The sequence below is a fragment of the Acomys minous genome (genome assembly GCF_964271855.1).
Source record: "Acomys minous genome assembly, chromosome: 10".
Classification (NCBI taxonomy): Eukaryota; Metazoa; Chordata; class Mammalia; order Rodentia; family Muridae; genus Acomys; species Acomys minous.
The window spans coordinates 74930369-74947505 of NC_140491.1; the positions used below are offsets into that span (position 1 = coordinate 74930369).

Below are 17137 nucleotides of genomic sequence, written 5' to 3' on the forward strand. Positions count from 1 at the left end.
TCTGTTACAAGCATGAACAGAAAGTCTGCCATCTATGTATCAGATGATTAAAAGCAGTGACCTTTAGAAAAATTCATCTATCTTTTTAAGTATTTCTAAATTGCTTTTATCATTGTCAATTATTAAACTCTTATGTTTTTTAAATCTGATCATCAAATTATGTCTTCTGCAAGATTTTCTTTACAATTTTCTGAGGCTTTTCTCCCATTATCAACTTCCTACTTAGTCAGAAGAACATTGTGTATTATTGTCTATTTGCATATACATTTTGTGCATCCTTAACTGCATTTCCAAGGTATTTTCTACTTGGCTTCTATCTTAAAAAGTATTTTAACATGAGACTTAGGAACAACATAATAGAAAGAAACCTAAACTAACGGATACTAATACAAATGTTGGAAGAAGCAGCCAGTTAGCAATGCTCCCAAGCATAAGTAGGAGCTTTGCTGTTCAAGTTTCAAAAGAGAAAGAGAGGAAAGGTCTCCAGATTGTCCCAGAATATTAATGAATTCTGTCTTCAACTTAAATATCAGTTAACAGGACTTCTCCTAAGAAAAGTTATGTTCAAGATATTCATGAAACAAGATTTCTAGATACTTCTAGGCAAAATATGCAACAACAGTGAAGTTCTGTATTTTCTCAGTATCAAAAGTTATTGTCCCCTGGCATAATCACTGAGGTAAGCAACTGTTTGAGTCCTGGACTTTTCAGTCAGCTCGATCTTAATGTTCTCCACCAAAATAGTAGTGTCTGCTCAGCGTCAGTGTCTCATTTACATACAACTCTAAGTATGTCAGTCTTCTAGAGCTTTAAAAAGGAACCATGTTTATTCAATCTTTCTCCTATGCATTAGCTTATATTAAAAGCAGCTCCTTAATTGACTAGAAATTATAAGCTGGCTAAATACATTAAGTATGTAAGCTACATGGGTAGAGTTCTGTGACTTCATCTGATCAGCCCTGGCATTGGAAAAGAGCTCAAGGACCTGGGGCTGATCACAATAATTAGGGAAAACACAGGTTTACATTTATAAAAAAGCAATCATTTTAACCTTCATGGTTTAGTAATCAGATCACTTCTGAGGCAAAATATTTTTCATAAATGTTACCCACATAGGTCTGGTATCATCCTTAAATCCATTACATGTAATAACTTAATCCTCACAAGTACTCAAAAGCCAGCATCTCTTATTCCTATTGTAAATGCATGTATGCATATATTCAATAACAGAGATTTTCAGCATTTATAACATAAGGCAATTTTAAGTACTTAACAAGTAACAGGGACAAACATACCCCTGTCCTCAAAGAGCTTGGCCATAGTGTTAGAGACTAATTACAACATGCTATATAACAGTGATGCAGGTACTCACAGGAGATAGTTTTCGGTAACTAGGGCTCCATTTGGTTTTGGTTATGCCCGTATGCACAGAGACAGACAGACAGACAGACAGACACACACACACACACACACTTTTTAAATTTCTTCACCCCTAGTGGCAATTAAATTTAGATGAATTCTACTCAAGTGTATTCCCAACATGTACAAATACGAAGAACAGAAGAACTGATTTAGCCTGAACTGATTTGGGTGCTAAGCAAGGTAAAACTATGACTTCTAGCAAACTTTTAGGGAGAATCACCCCATTACTATTTTATGCTATGCATAAGTGGGTGTGCATATAATTAAAACCAGAAGTATTTAGGAAGGGACCTGAACAGTACCAAAGAAGAAGAAGGAGGAGGAGGAGGAAGAGGAGGAAGAGGAGGAAGACCTATTAGTCAAAATACAGTACCACCCAAACTATGCCCATTTATAACCAAACTCTTTTTTCCTAAACAACGTAAAAGGTGTTTAAGAAGCCACAATTGGGGTCTTAAGTATGTTCACGCATAAGTCAATTTTAGCAGTGTATTCCTCTGATCTGTACATCTTTGCTCAAAATAAAGTTGTCTTACTTCTTTTGCTAGTCTGTGTGAATACTTACCTTCAATGGATAAAAGATCCAAGAAACCTCTAAACATTTGGCCCAGACCCTGACCACCTATAAAAATACTGAGTATAATTAAGTATTGTAAAAGCAGGTGTCAATACTGACTCAACAAATTTTGGCCAAATACAGAAGATAAAAAAAAATGTCCAGTGCCTGGGAAAAAGAACAGACACAGAGGATAAAAGGGCTGAAGTGATGGCTTAGCAATTAAGAACATTGGCTGCTCCTCCAGAGGACCTGGGTTTGATTCCCAGCACCTACATGGGTGATTCCAGGGGGACCTGGTGTCCTTTTTGAACTACCATAAGCACCAGGAGCATAATGGTGCCCAGATATATATGCAGGCAAAATACTCATGTACATAAAATAAAAATGAAGATTTTTTTTAAGGTTATATTTTAGGTATCTTAGGTCTGAGCTGTTATTAAGCTAGACAATTCATGTGATGATGATGTAAAGGCACTGTGGATTGGAGGACTAGTAATAAGATAGAAGTACAACTTTAGGGCCAGTTTTGGTAAAAGAAGGAATTTCAAGACAGAAGACTAAATGAATCAAGCGCAAATAAAGGCAAAGGCTGAGGATTGAATGCTGGGATATTTTTAATATTTAGAATTCAGAAAGTCAAAGAAGAATAAACAAATATAAATGAGAAGCTGGCTCAAAGAGCCAAGAGAAAGTTATCATATGATACGCAAAAGAAAAGTAGCATTTCATGTTACAAAAGTGTCCAGTAATAGCACATGTTGAGAATAGAGGGCAGCAGGGGCTGTCATACTTTGCTGGAAGAAGGGAAAATTGGTGTACAGGACAAATTTCTAGGTCATTTGTTGCCTATAATATTTCCAAGACACACTGAGCATGGTGGTGCACGCCTTTAATCCCAGTGCTCAAGGAGGCAGAGGCAGGTGGATCACTTGAGTTTGACACCAGCCTGGTCTACAAAGTGAGTCCAGGACAGCCAAAGCTACACAGAGAAACCCTCTCAGAGGAAAAAAAAATTTTTTTCCAAGACAACACTTCAAAAGGCATGCATGAAAGTACTTGTAACAATTCAGTGGATGGCTGAGAAATACTAAATAACCTAAAAATTCTTCAAAAGTATAGATACTATAGATGACTATAAGATAACAAACTACTATAACACCTAGAATTAAACTCAAACAATACTGGACAAAAAGATTAAAGCCACAAGAGATTAAACTAGTATAACTCAGTTTCTAGAAAGTTTAAAGCAAATAAAACAAAATTATTGAAAAAAGCACACTCAAGAAGGAAAGCTAGAAAATAGAGGAAAACACTGTCCAAAAATCCAGATTAATAATTCACATTATTCACATGGCAAGAACATAACAGGGTGGGATTCACAGATGATACCTGAAAAACAGACAAATTCTGTTTCTTAACCATGGCAGTGATTATATAAATAACTTTTTAAAAAAATAATTATTTGAAGGGCTAGAGAGATAACTCTGTGGCTAAGAGCACCAGCTGCTCTTCCAGAAGGCCTAAGTTCAACTCTCAGCACCTACAGAGCAGCCAACTATCGCTCCAGATCCAGGGCGCTAATGCCTTCCTTCTGGTCTCAGCAGGCACCCAGCATGCATGTGCTGCACATGCAGGCAAAACAGCCATACACATAAAATGTTTGAAGTGCTCAGAGCAAACTACTGAGTGTGGTAAAGGAAAGGTCACAGGTAATACTTGAGTAGCAATGAAGAAGAAAGCCTGATAGAATAAGCTCAATTCACAGGGGAAAAAGTTAGAAAAAGATGAGGGGGCTGCAGAGGAGCTACAACATACTACACAAGCAAAAAAGCTGATCATCAAATAAGATACTGGAAAGATGGAAGACAGAAGATGAGAGTATGTCTAGTCACCTGCGGACATACTGCTCTAAAAAGAGAGAAGCATGCAGATCATCCAATGAGAGGAGGAGTTACGGAATGAGAGATGTTAAAGAGCTTTTGAGTGCTATGAGACAACTCTTCCACTTGTACACAAGTACAGACAACACAAACAGTCCCCATAAGGAAAATGCTTAAAGGGAGGAGAGCAGTCAAGATGTGTTTTTTCCGCAGCCATGTTCAGCAATGTGCTATGGGTAGAAAATGAATTTCAACTACTTAAAACAATCGACAGAAGACACAGTAAGCAGAATCAAGATCAGAAGCTGTATGTGTTGCAGGGAGTGATCATAATGATAAGCCAGAGGATACAGAGTGAAGACAGAAGGGAAACCATGAAAAGAATTCAGGGACTTCTTCCATTGCTGAAGACTAGCCCACACAGTCTCTAGAGCAAAGGGCTAAGGCACAGGGAAAATAAAGAATATGTTAGGGAACTGGAATTTGAGAGAAAAACATTATAATATTGAAATTGAAATTTAAAATCACATAAATAGAATCCTTTCCCGAAACCACCCACCTCAGCCACTGTGCCAGCCTGTAACCACATGATGTCCAAACCCAGAATCTGAACCAGAACTCGAAATAGGAATTCCTAGAGCTATTCCACTGACCTTCCTGACCGACAGTTACCCCTCTGCAACCTAGAACCCTAGCTGAGTGCCCCAGAGTCAATTCCTGCCCACCTATCCAATACCCCACTCAAAATAAGTCACTCTAATACTGAAGTCTAAGAATCATTCAACGGATCCACAACCTGACAAGTTGGAATAACAGTAAACAAAGATCCAAACACCTATCCAACAAAGGCAAGACGAGGTATCCTAAACACCACAAACAAACAGTCTAACTCCAGCTGCCTAGATACCATCACAAAAACACAAACAAGAACAACCAAGACATTATGCCTCTTCTACAAATTACTACCCATCAACTTCACTGATGCACAAAACAAGGTCTTCAAAAATACCATTATGAATACATTCAAGCTCAAAGCTGATATGGATACATATCTGAATAAAAACTGAAAAAAAAAAGTTAAATGAAAACACAATTTAATATATAGTCTGTGAAAAGAAAAGCCAAACAAACAAAACTTCAAATGAAAGATTCAGGAAATTTAACAAAAAGCCAGGGGAAAGGCTTACTAACAGACTGGATCAAATGGAAGGGAAAATACCATGTCTGAAAGATGAGGTAGAAGAAATGAATCATTCAGCTTAAAAAAAAAAAAAAAGTTAAACTAAAAACCCAAACAAATTATCCAAGAAATCTGGAACACTACGAAAAGACCAAACCTATGAATACAAAGTATAAAAAAAGAAGGAGGAAAAAACCCAGGTCAAAGGCATAGGAATTTTTTTTTTAAGGTAAAAGAAAATTTCCCAAATCTAAGGAAAAAGATGCTATCAAGAGGCATACAGAAAACCAAACATGACTTTGGGAGGAGGGCCATGTATGATAAAAAATACTAAATATTCAGGACAAAGAAAGGATTTTAAAACCAAGTCACATAGAAAAGCAGGCCCATGAGAATAACAACTGATTTTCCAGTGGAGACTTTGAAAGCAAAAGTTCTGGTCTAATGTTCTACATGTTCTGAATGACCACAGATGTCCACCCAAACTATTATACCCAGCAAAATGATCTATTACAACTGAAAGAGAAAAATAAAAATGCTTCATGACTAAAACAAATTTGAGCTGTTTGTTCTCTGTTCAGGAAGTTGTTTCCTGTGCTAGTGATTTCAAGGCTCTTCATCACTTTTTTCTTCTAGTAGATTTAGTGTGTCTGGTTTTATGTTGAGGTCTTTGATCCACTTGGACTTTAGTACAGGTTGATAAATATGGATCTACTTGCTGTTGCCTATTATTCTCCCCCTGGGCAAGGTAGCCTTGTCAAGCCACAAAGGAAGAGGATACAGGGAATCCTGAAGAGACTTGATAGCCTGGGATCAGTTGTTAAGGGAAGAGAGCTCCCCCTTTCTGAGGACTAAGAGATGGTGATTGGGGTAGGGGTGGGGGGAGAGAATCAGGAGAAGTTGAAAAAGGGGATGCATAGTATAAAATAATTTTTAAAGTTTTTGAGGAATTCATATCTACTAAGCCAACTCAACAGAGGCTACGAGAAGAAATTTTATCTGAAGAGAAGATTAAACATAACCAAGAGATGGGAAGAACAAATAATCCCAGAACAGTAAGCCATAAGAAGTTAAAAAAAAATCAATACATTAAAAAAAAAAAAAAGAGGGGGGTCTGGAGAGATGGCTCAATGGTTAAGAGTACCATCTGCTCTTCCAGAGGTCCCAGCAACCACATGGTGCCTCACAACCATCTATAATGTGATCTAATGTCCTCTTCTTCCTGCAGGTAGAGAACTGTATATATATTAATAAATAAATCTTTTTAAAAATTTAATAAACACTACTCAACAGTAACTCTAAATAGCAACAATATCAACTTCCCAACAAAAACAGACTAACAAAGGGACTAGAAAACAGAATGAATCTTTTCTTTGTCTACAAGAAGCATACTTCCTCATTAAAGACACAACTTTTCGGTAAAAGGAAAAAAAAGGATATTCCAAGCAAATAGAACTGAGAAACAAACAGGTTATTCTAATAACTAACAAAACAGCCTTCAAACTAAAACTAGACAAAACAGATGGGAAAAAGCAATTCATACTCATTAAAGGAAAAAATCACCAAGAGGATATTACAATTCTAAACATTTACACAACAAAGGGGCACTCAATTTCATAAAAGAAAGTCTAACCCTCACAGACCGACCCTAACAGTAAAAGGGTACCACTTCAATGTCCCACTCTCACCCCTAGGTTATCAAGACACAAAATAAAGACAGAAACTCTGAAGTTAAAATGACATCATAAATCAAATGGACCTAACAAACATTCTATGCAAACACTAAAGAATTCACTTTCTTTTCAGCAGCCCATGAACTTTTTCCAAAATTGACCGTATATTAGAACATAATGTAAACCTCAACAAATATAGGAAACCTGAATATCCTGCATCCTACACCTGGTCTCCAAGATATAAAGCTGAATTTCAACAACAATAAAAATGGCAGAAAGCAGACAAACGCACGTAAACAAGACAACACAATACTGAATGAAAACTGAGTCAAGGGAGCAATCAAGAAGGACATTTGCTGGCAAGCAAGCTTATGCCTGAGGCAGGCAGATCTGTGTGAATTTGAGACCAGTCTGGTCTACAAAGAGAGGTCCAGAACATAGTGAAACCCTGTCTCTGGGAAAAACAAAAAAACTAAAACAAAAATGGGAGGGGAGGGCAGGAGGAGGGAAGGGGAGGGAAGGGGAGGGAAGGGGAGGGAAGGGGAGGGAAGGGGAGAAATAGAAGGAATTTAAGCCAGGCAGGCAGTGGTGGTGGTGCACACCTAGCATTCCTAGCATTCCGGAGGCAGAGGCAGAGGCAGGAGGATATCTCTGAGTTTGAGGCTTGCCTGGTTTACCTATAGAGTTCCAGGAAAGCCAAGGCTACAGAGTGTGTACTTGTGTGTGTGTTTTTGGGGTGGGGGTGGGGGGTGGGGAGGTGGGGAATGGGATTTACTGAACCAAAATAAAACACCACATATCAACACGCCAAAATCTATGTGGCAAATGAAGGCAATCCTAAGAGGAAAGTTCATAGCACTAGGTGCCGATCAAGAAATCAGGAAAGATCTCTTAAGAAAAGCATGAGTATCCAGAGAGTAAACAGGAAAAAATAATCACGACATGGCTGAAATTAATGAAACAGAAGAGAAAAGCAACAACACAGAATCAATGATATAAACAGATTGGGGGGGAAAGCCGAGGAGAAAACAAAATTGTCAAACCTTTAGCCAAATTAGCCAGAAGGAAGAGATGACCCGAATCTAGAGATGAGCGCTGGAAAGACAGATCAGAGGTTAAGGACACCAGTCGCTTTTACTAAGGACCTGGATTTTGTTCCCCAGTACTACGGCAGTGGCTCACAATCATCCATAATTCCAAATTCAGAGGATCCAACAGCAAGTGGATGATACACAGACATACATGCAAAATTAACACACAAAAATAAACACTCATACACATAAAATCATTTTAATTGTAATTAGAAATGAAAAGGGAGTTATTACAACACATTGAGCAAATTCAGAGAATCCTAAGATACTGCACCAACACTTCTCAAAATTTTTCACAAAATAGAAACTGAAAGAATATTTATCAATTCTCTTTACAAATCAGTATTTCGAAAATCAGACAAAGACCCAACAAAAGACAAAAATGGTAAGCTAAAATCTCTGATGAACATAAATGTAAAAGTCCTCAATCGAATATTTGCAAGATGAATACAGGCATGTATCAAAAAGACCACTATATCAACAATGATTAAGTCAGCTTCACCCAAGAGCTGTAAATATGTTTCAACATACAGAGATAAACCCAAAGTATTTCCACTAAAATTGAGAACAAGACAACTATCTCCAGTGTCATTCAATAGATTGCTCATAGTCTTAGCTAAAGCAGTAAGACAACTGAAGAAGAGCAAGAAGATACAAATAAAGGAAGAAATTTTTAAAAAAAAAAAGTAACCACGGTTGTAGACAATATAATTTTATACATAAAAGACCCTAGAGATGCCACCAGGAAATTTCTATAGCTCAATAAACACATTCTGCAAACTGGCAGGTTACAAAATTAAAACACACAAATCAATAGCCTTCCTAAATAAAAACAAGCATGCCAGAGAGGGCGCATGCACACGTGCACACACAGACACACACAGACACACAGACACACAGACACACACACACACACAATCTCGGAATAAACCCTAAGTATGAAAGTAGACATTGGAAAAAAAAAGAAATCACAGATGAGACTAGAAAATGGAAAATTTCCCATGCTCGTGCATTGGTTAATATTGTGATCATGACTAGCCTACCAAATGCAATCTGCATATTTAATATAATCTCCGACAAAATCCCAACATAATTCTTCAAAGAATTACAAAAAAAACTTAATGAAAAAATTCTTAAGCTTCATATAAAATCACAAAAGCCCAAGAGAGCTAAAATAAAGAATCCACCAAGTAAATAAAACACTGCTGGAGATGTCACCATTCCTGATTTTAAGTTATATAGCATTACAGAAAAAAAGTCAACAAAAACAGGGTTTAAAGAGTGGCTCAGCAGTACAGGGCTATGGTGGTGGACACCTTTAACCCCAGTACTCAGGAGACAGAGGCAGGGGGATCTCTGAGTACAAGGCCAGCCTGGTCCCCAGAGTGAGTGCCAGGATAGCCAGGGCTATACAGAGAAACCTTGTCTTGAAAAACAAAAAACAGGGAACTGGAGAGATGGCTCAGAGGTTAAGAGTACTGTCTGCTCTTCCAGAGGTCCTGAGTTCAATTCCTGGCAACCACATGGCTGCAGATAAAGCCCTCATAGACATTAAGTAAAAAAAAATAAACACACATTGGATAGAACTGAGAACTAGCACTGAGAACCCAGACATGATTAGTCCATGCACCTATGGACTTCTTGACTTTTGACAAAGAAGTCAAAAATACACACTGGAGAAAAGGCAGCACCTTTAATGCTAGGAAAAGTGGATAACTGCCCGAAGAACAATGAAATTAAATTTGTGTTTCTCAATCTGTACATAGCTCAACTCCAAATGGATCAAAGACTCCAACACAAGACCTGATATTAAGAATCTGATAGAGCATAAAGAAAGGAATATGCTTGACCATACAGAACCAGAAAGAACTTTCTAAACCAGACCTTGATAGTATACACAGTAAGTCCAACAACTGACTAACAGGACCACATGAAACTAAAACACTTGCACAGGCAAAGGACAAAGGACAATCATTTGATTAAGAGGCAACCTACGTATGGAGAAAGAACCTTTAGCAACTATACATCTGATAGAGTGTTAATATCTAGAACATACAAAAAACTCAAAACACTAAACATCAAGAAAATATGTAAAATGGGGCACAAAACTAAACAGAGTTTTCGAAAGATCACACAAGTAGCTTAGAAACACTTTTAAAAAAATGTTTAGCACCCTTGGCCATCAAGGAAATGTGAATTAGAACTACCTTGAGATTTAATTTTATCCCAATGAGACTGTCCAAGATCAAAAATACAGATGACCAGCAGATGCTTAAAATTTAGTTAAAAAAAAAAAAAAAGAGAGAAGAAAAAAAGAAACAGTTCTTCACTGCTGGTAGGAGTGCAACTGACACAGCCACTATGAAAAACGTATAGTTTCCTCTAAAAGCTGAAAGCTCTTAGATCCAGTTACACCACTCGGGCTATATCCAAAGGACTCACTGTCTTACTACAGAGATATTTACTCATCCATGTTTGTTGCTGCACTATTCATAATACCCAGAAATTAGAAACAGCCTAGATGGCCAGCAACTGATGGATAATGAAAATATGGTATATTTTCAAAACAGAATAGTATTCAACTGTTTCTTAAAAAGGCATGTGCATATAATGGATGGAACTGGAAACAGTCATCCTGAGAGAGGTAACCCAGACAGAGAATGACAAACATCACATGTTTTCTCTCATATGTGGATATTGGCTTTTAAGCTTTAGATACATCTATTTCACTTGGAATACCCACAGAGGTTATTTAGATAACTAGTAAGAACCATTAGAGAGGAGGTGATCTTTCAATGAAAGGGAGATAGAATGCAGTGTTATAAAGGGGGAAAGGAAAAACAAGACAGGAGGAATTAAAGGAGGTAAGAAGTGGAAGGGGAGGGAAGAGGAGGGAATATGGGAAGGGATAACTCACACTGAAGGCACTGCTCCTGTAAAAGCTTCCTAAAAGACATACATATATAAAAATAGTTCAAATAGAGTTACACTATAATGGGGAACAATAACCCAATTAGACAGCATGCACTAATTGAATAAAACCCCCAGCACCAGAAATGAGTTACTTCTTTTGGTTTGTTAGCCAATGGGGGTCTCACAGACCCCCCTAAACACATTATAGCTATTGCCAGTGCTATTGGTTTCCCTCCAGAAGTGGAGGAAAGGACACTGTTGCTGAAGAGACACACACTGTGTCACAGAACATGGAGAAATCGAGCTGTACTCAACTAGAAGCCCCATCACCACCACACAGCTTCCATAGGGCTGGAAGGTGCTATGCACATGATCAAAGGGAAAAAGTAATCATCAAAATCACCCAGCTGCAAACTACAATGTACTCTGAGCTACAGTAACAAATGGCCTGGCAAAACATGCCCCATGGTTCAACAGTTGCACACACATTATGAGACTAAACAGCCACCTTTTAAAATTCAACAGAAAGCCAGGCATGGTGGTGCAAGGCCTTTCATCCCAGCACTCTGGGAGGCAGAGGAAGGCAGATCACTGAGTTTAAAGCCAGCCTGGTCTACCAAGCAAGTCCAGGACAGCAAAAGTACACAGAGAAACTCTGTCTCGAAAAACTAAAATAAAACAATCAATTTCAATGCAACGCCCATTCTACAAAATGGAACCCACATCTGACACTGTCAACATGGCAAAGAACCTGTGGCTAGACAGATCACAGCCCTAGCAGAAAACCTACTATTATTCTCCTAAAGGGATATAGCAGTAAAACAACTCCTAATGAATTACTGTTATACCCACAGATTAGTGCACTGTTCAACTCTCATCCCAGAAGCTTTTCCTTGCAATACACAGCAAGTAACAGAGACCCACCAGTGGTCAACATTCAGAGACTTTAGAATTCTCAAGCCCTAAAATGTCTATTATCAGAACCACCCCCCTCAAGATTCAGAGAAAACAGGGTGGAAAGATTAGAGCCTGAGGTAGTGGATGGTGTCTCCCAGCTACAATAGGCAAAGGGAGTGTGACAAACGTATAAGGCCTACGCAAACAGGATCAAGCTACACAAAACCCCAGCATGGAGGAGAGGAGGAAGGCATGAAGTGCCACCTCTATCAGCAACTGACTGCTGCTGCAGGAGGGAAAGTCCATTCTCTTCAACGGTGTCACACCTGGTATACAGACCACACTCCTTTGCCAGCCCCATGCACAGGAGTCATCGGCCAATACAAACTGGACTTGATGCAGAGGGAGACAAGGAGAGGGAAGACAGGAGGAAAGGGAAAGGGGAAGAAGGAAGGAGAGAGGAAGGAAGGGGTGGAAAGAGAACAAGCATGAGAGAAGAGACCATCAAGTTGGATGGGTAGGGAAGTGAGGGAACTGGAATAGGATAAATATGACCAAACTACATTCTATGAAATTCTCAAAGAATTAATAAAAACACTATTTAAAAAAGAATATTCTGTGTGAAGGAAAAAAAAATTATAGGAACAAACTTAAATGTAAACATCAGGAAGCCTAGTGATTAAAGCATCAAACTGTGAGAGAGATCATCTTTTGGCCATAGGACATGGTAGTTAACTGTCTTGCTTAGTCATACAGCTAGGAAGTGACAGCTAACACATAACTGCTTCTCTGGTTCTGTTTTATGCTGTGCGTTGACAAACATGCAGTTTTCAAATTCTGACTAAGATCTTTACATTTTAAAATTAAAAAGACCCTAAGTAACATACCAATTGATATAGTCTTACTACCTACTGGGGGGAAGAGTACTACTACTATGAATTAAGTGACTGGAATAAAAAATTGTTACTAATCACAAATAATATATTTAAACTTTTTAGTCACTTCATCTAGTTTATGGAAAATGTCTGATATCACAGGGACATGTCTTTTCCAGTACTATCACCAATAAGAATCAAGAACTCTCCTCCTACAGAGGAGCACTTCTTTCCTCAGGAGCTTACAATATAAAGCAGTGATTCTCAGAACCACTACTACTCTGTGTGCTGAAGTTGCTGAGGCCTAGCACTCTTTTTTTAAACTACATGTCCATATGTAATGTAATAGAAATTGAAACAGAAGTATAAAAACAATATAAAAGAATATTCCAGTAGACAAGAGACATCATAGGATCTTCTGGGAAGCTGCCTTCATAAAACATCCTTCCTCTCAAAAGTCTCATTATTTTCATATAATAGCTTTGTATTTTGTTGGTTTTGAAGACCAGCTGGCTTCAAACACTTAAAGCACTTGCCTCTGCCTTGCATGTACTGGGATTGTGGTTCTGTTCTGCCACAGCCAGCTAAGCAACAATTTTGATTTTGTAGACTAAAACTAGACATAATATGTTGTCCAAATAAATACATTGAGTACTATCCTTCTAATATCAAAATTATTGTAACATCAATTGTAGGAGGTAGGCTACATCTTAGATAAAGAATATCAAGTACCAAATAACCTATCCTTCTTTTGACTGATGGGAAGATACAAAACCATGAAATGTTTTCTGGAGGACAGTGAGGGCACACAAAGTAAACAAATTCATGTTTGAGCATGTGTTCTCAGACAATTTAATCTGACACCAGACCTTAATAAAGGGGGGAAAAAAGATGGTAATAGCTCTCCTGAGAGAAAGAAAATTGTTGTCAAGGCCTCAAACTAGTACATAATAGAGCTATAATTAGAACCCCACTACTGGAATTGGCCATTGTTCTGACATCCTAATCAGAGTAAATGAGTTTGTATCCTCCCAGATTAAAACATTCCATCCTGCAGGGAAGGGCCTTAAGCAGGGAGGTGAACAACAACAAAATATTAGCTTCAAGTACTCCCTGAAAGTGACCAGCTAGACTCACTAGACTCCACCCCTGCCAGGGTAAGCAGAGGCCAGCTATAAAGAAGACTCTCAAGAAGAGCTGCCTGGAAGGGATTTGGAAAAACTGAGGCACTAGAAAGACTTTCCAACCTTTTGTGCTGCCTGTAGCTAAGTGTGCTTTTCATGAGCGATCGATCACCTGTGCTGGTGTGGGCATTGGTGATACAGATATCTGTGAGTCACTTCTGCTCCTGTAAGTAACCACTCACCCACATTACCATAAGTAACCCCAATAAAATTCACCGATTCACCAAGCTGGACTGGGATGGCATCTGTATTTGCTCTGCCGTGGGCTCCCTATCTGGAGTGAGAAGTTGACTATATTTATCCTACCCTGGAAGTTTTGTCACACAACAATGAGTACAGGCATGAATTTTCCAATACATTTTTCTCATCCCTTGTATTTTTGTTTCTTTCTTTCTATAAATCACCCTGAAGCATCATGAAATTCATCATACTGACCAGTGATGGCTTATGGTTTACCTCCTCTCCTTAGACCTAAAGTATGGTCCTTACGTCTATCTAGTAACAAAATCTAACACAGAAAAAAACAAACCAAAAAAAAAAAAAAAAAAAACAAGCTAAGCACTAATAAGAACAAATGAGACAGCCAGCTGACGCCACCAATGTTTGGGATAGAAGCCAACTAAGTTAAGAAGAAAAGAGGTAACATGGATGGACAAGGCATTAAGTCCCTTAAACAAGGTGCACACCACCACTATCAACTCTAGTTAAAAAACAGAAACAAAGCTTTCATACTCACCTTCTTTATCAGTAACTGACCAGGAATACTTCTGAAAAGGCTTACTAGATGGAAGAGGGTCCATCTCCAGCACTTTATAAATCTGGCCAAAGGCTGATAGTCTAAGTGCATGCTAAAGAATAAAACATTATGTTTAATCAAATCTCAATAACCATTACTAGCTCTTATGGCATTTAACGTAAATAACATGCATTATATACTGATATTATATTCTGGTAGAATTCCCTAACTTATGGATACAAGAAAAGTAGCCACACAGAACAATTTTTAAAATGAAGGTTATGGTGTCTTTCTAAGCAAACAATATTATACCAATCTCATACCTGTGCACTGTGAGTGATGTCTTCTTTTTGCTGAGTGGTCATGTAGCTCAGAGCATCCGTTGGGTCTCGCTCACAAGGATCGTGAAGACCAGGACCGCCTTTGGCAAAGGCAAGGAATAATAAAAATTTAGAACAAAGTCTAGAACATAGCAAAATAACAAAAGAGAAAAGGGGGGAAAACTGAAGAATTAAAATTCTGCTCAATTAAGTGGAATATTAAGGACATTCTGTCATCTGCAGTGTTAGCTCTTAATTGTCCTTATTTTATACAAAAGTCACCTAATCAAAATTTGAGTCTTACTCCAAGAATTTAGAATAGCATGATAAATCATCCTAATATTTAAATGGATTTTATATTTAATTTTTCAAAATTTAATACTAGAATATAATCAAAATGAACTTCATACTTTTAAAATAAGCATTTATATTTCCAAATTCAGACTTCTAATTCGTAGCAGACAGCTTCTATTAGTATCCTTTATGTTAGTACACATAAAACACACAAACATTCTAGCTGCTAAAATTCCAAAGAATACAACTCCTACACACCATTCTCCTCTGCAGAGGACAAACATTTAGCATATGTTTAGATAAATTAACTAAAATGAGATTTTTCTTATTCTTCTGCCTCGAGAGTTTGAAACCCTTACCAGGAAGTAGTATTCCAGATGCCAAACACTCCATTACTCGTCTCAAGGCCTCCCCAGCGCCCAAAGGTCTATTACAAGTACCTATAGACTTTTCACATATAAGCTCTAGTGGCTAGAAGATATTAAATTACAAATTAGTACATGCACCAAGTGTTAAAAGGATTCCAGTTAAATGTGAGCTGACATTTCTATCTAAAAGGAAAGCCAAAAAAGTGTAGACAATCTAGCACTTAAGAACCATTTAACTCTTTCCCCATGATTATCTACTCTAATTCAACCATTTTTAAATCAAGTATTTTTAGATATTTTCTGAAAACATGAGACAAAAACTTTATGATTTTTAATTTCCCTGAAAAGATTTTATTAAAAAACTAGCCATATAATTAATTATGATTAACAAGCTTTCAAATATGTAATAGCTAATAAACAACCAAGATACAAATTGGTTTATCTAAATTCTACTTAAGTTAGGAAGCACTCAACTATATAAGAAAATTCATCAAATAGCCTGCTCCAAGAGCAATGATTAGACTAAACAAAGAACTACTTCTCTTCATTAGATAAACTGAAAACTTTTGATGGTGTGCATATATTCAGTTATTATCTTATAAATGGGTCTTTGTAACTTTACATTATTTTCATAGATTTTTAAAATTGTAATCTGGACTGAATCAAGCATAATAATTTCCAAATTAAGTCAATGTTACAATATATGTTATATCCACAGTTAGTAATTAATATCAGGCAAACACTACACTTAACCTAATTGCATAGTTTAAAGTATATATTGTAACATTGCACTGAACCTAACATGTTGGGTCTGTGTCTACATTTGATGAAAAATTAAAAAGACACCAGTCTATTAGATAATTTCCACAAAAATGACACTGAAGGCAATGAGCCACCCAAGAAGGCTATCATGGGCAGCAAGTGACTCGTGACTGAAAAAGAAGAACAGCACTTCCAAAAGATATAAAGCCTTTAAGTCAGAAAAAAAATAAAGGTAATATACATAGATAAATATAGATTTTAAACCTTTATATAAACATATCAGGTCTAAAACACAAAAGACAAGATATAAAAAAAGTTGTGTTCATAAAAGATTTCATAAAGCTGCATAAATTTCTGGGCAAAAACAGACAATACGACCCTTGACTAACTCAAAAAATAGCCATTCCATAAAAGCATCATTTCTACAATTTCTCTGCTATAGCTTCAGATTTGTTTTTTAATTACATTTAAATACTTACCCATCCTTTCAATGGTGCCCATGTAGGTACTCTGTTGCACAAATCACGCAGAATGCGGAGGACAATTACACATGATTTTAATCCATTTGCCCTTGCCTAAAACAAACAAAATGATTCCAATATCCCTATAGAAATCCATTTCTCATTTGAAATACACTGATCATGGGTAAGTTTTTTAAAATGAATACCAATTACCAAATAATTTACTGGCTTTCAAGCAAATCAAAACGTCAAGTTATGAAAAATAGCAGTTATGGTTCAGAAAGGCAGGTTTCTGAGTAAAAGGAACATTATAAAACCTCCTTTTGTAAACGCATGACAACCCAATTCCATGAAATATATATTAACATTCAGCTTTTCTACATGTACATTTTACAAGCCACCATCTACTACTCAGAATAATAAGCCAAAAAGAATCACATGCCAACAAAACATCATGGAGACAGTTGAGTGGGATAAAACTTCCTATGCAAGCACGGAAGTTCAACCCTCAGAATCTATTTT

At 37.2% G+C, this 17137-nt stretch overlaps 1 protein-coding gene across 6 annotated transcripts in view; it reads right to left on the reverse strand.

Moving 5' to 3' along the window:
- Nucleotides 1–17137, reverse strand: part of STRBP (spermatid perinuclear RNA binding protein) — a 74710-nt gene that overhangs the window by 38661 nt on the left and 18912 nt on the right. For all 6 annotated transcript variants that reach the window (XR_014782488.1, XR_014782489.1, XR_014782490.1 and 3 more), the window contains exons 6-9: nucleotides 16634–16729; nucleotides 15384–15495; nucleotides 14734–14831; nucleotides 14411–14522 (exon numbers count right to left, since the gene is read on the reverse strand). Coding sequence is in view for 3 of the 6 variants with exons in the window: in XM_084798469.1 (XP_084654595.1) it covers nucleotides 14411–14522; nucleotides 14734–14831; nucleotides 15384–15495; nucleotides 16634–16729 (418 nt within the window). In the remaining 3 variants the exon portion in view is untranslated. The remainder of the gene's footprint in view (nucleotides 1–14410; nucleotides 14523–14733; nucleotides 14832–15383; nucleotides 15496–16633; nucleotides 16730–17137) is intronic.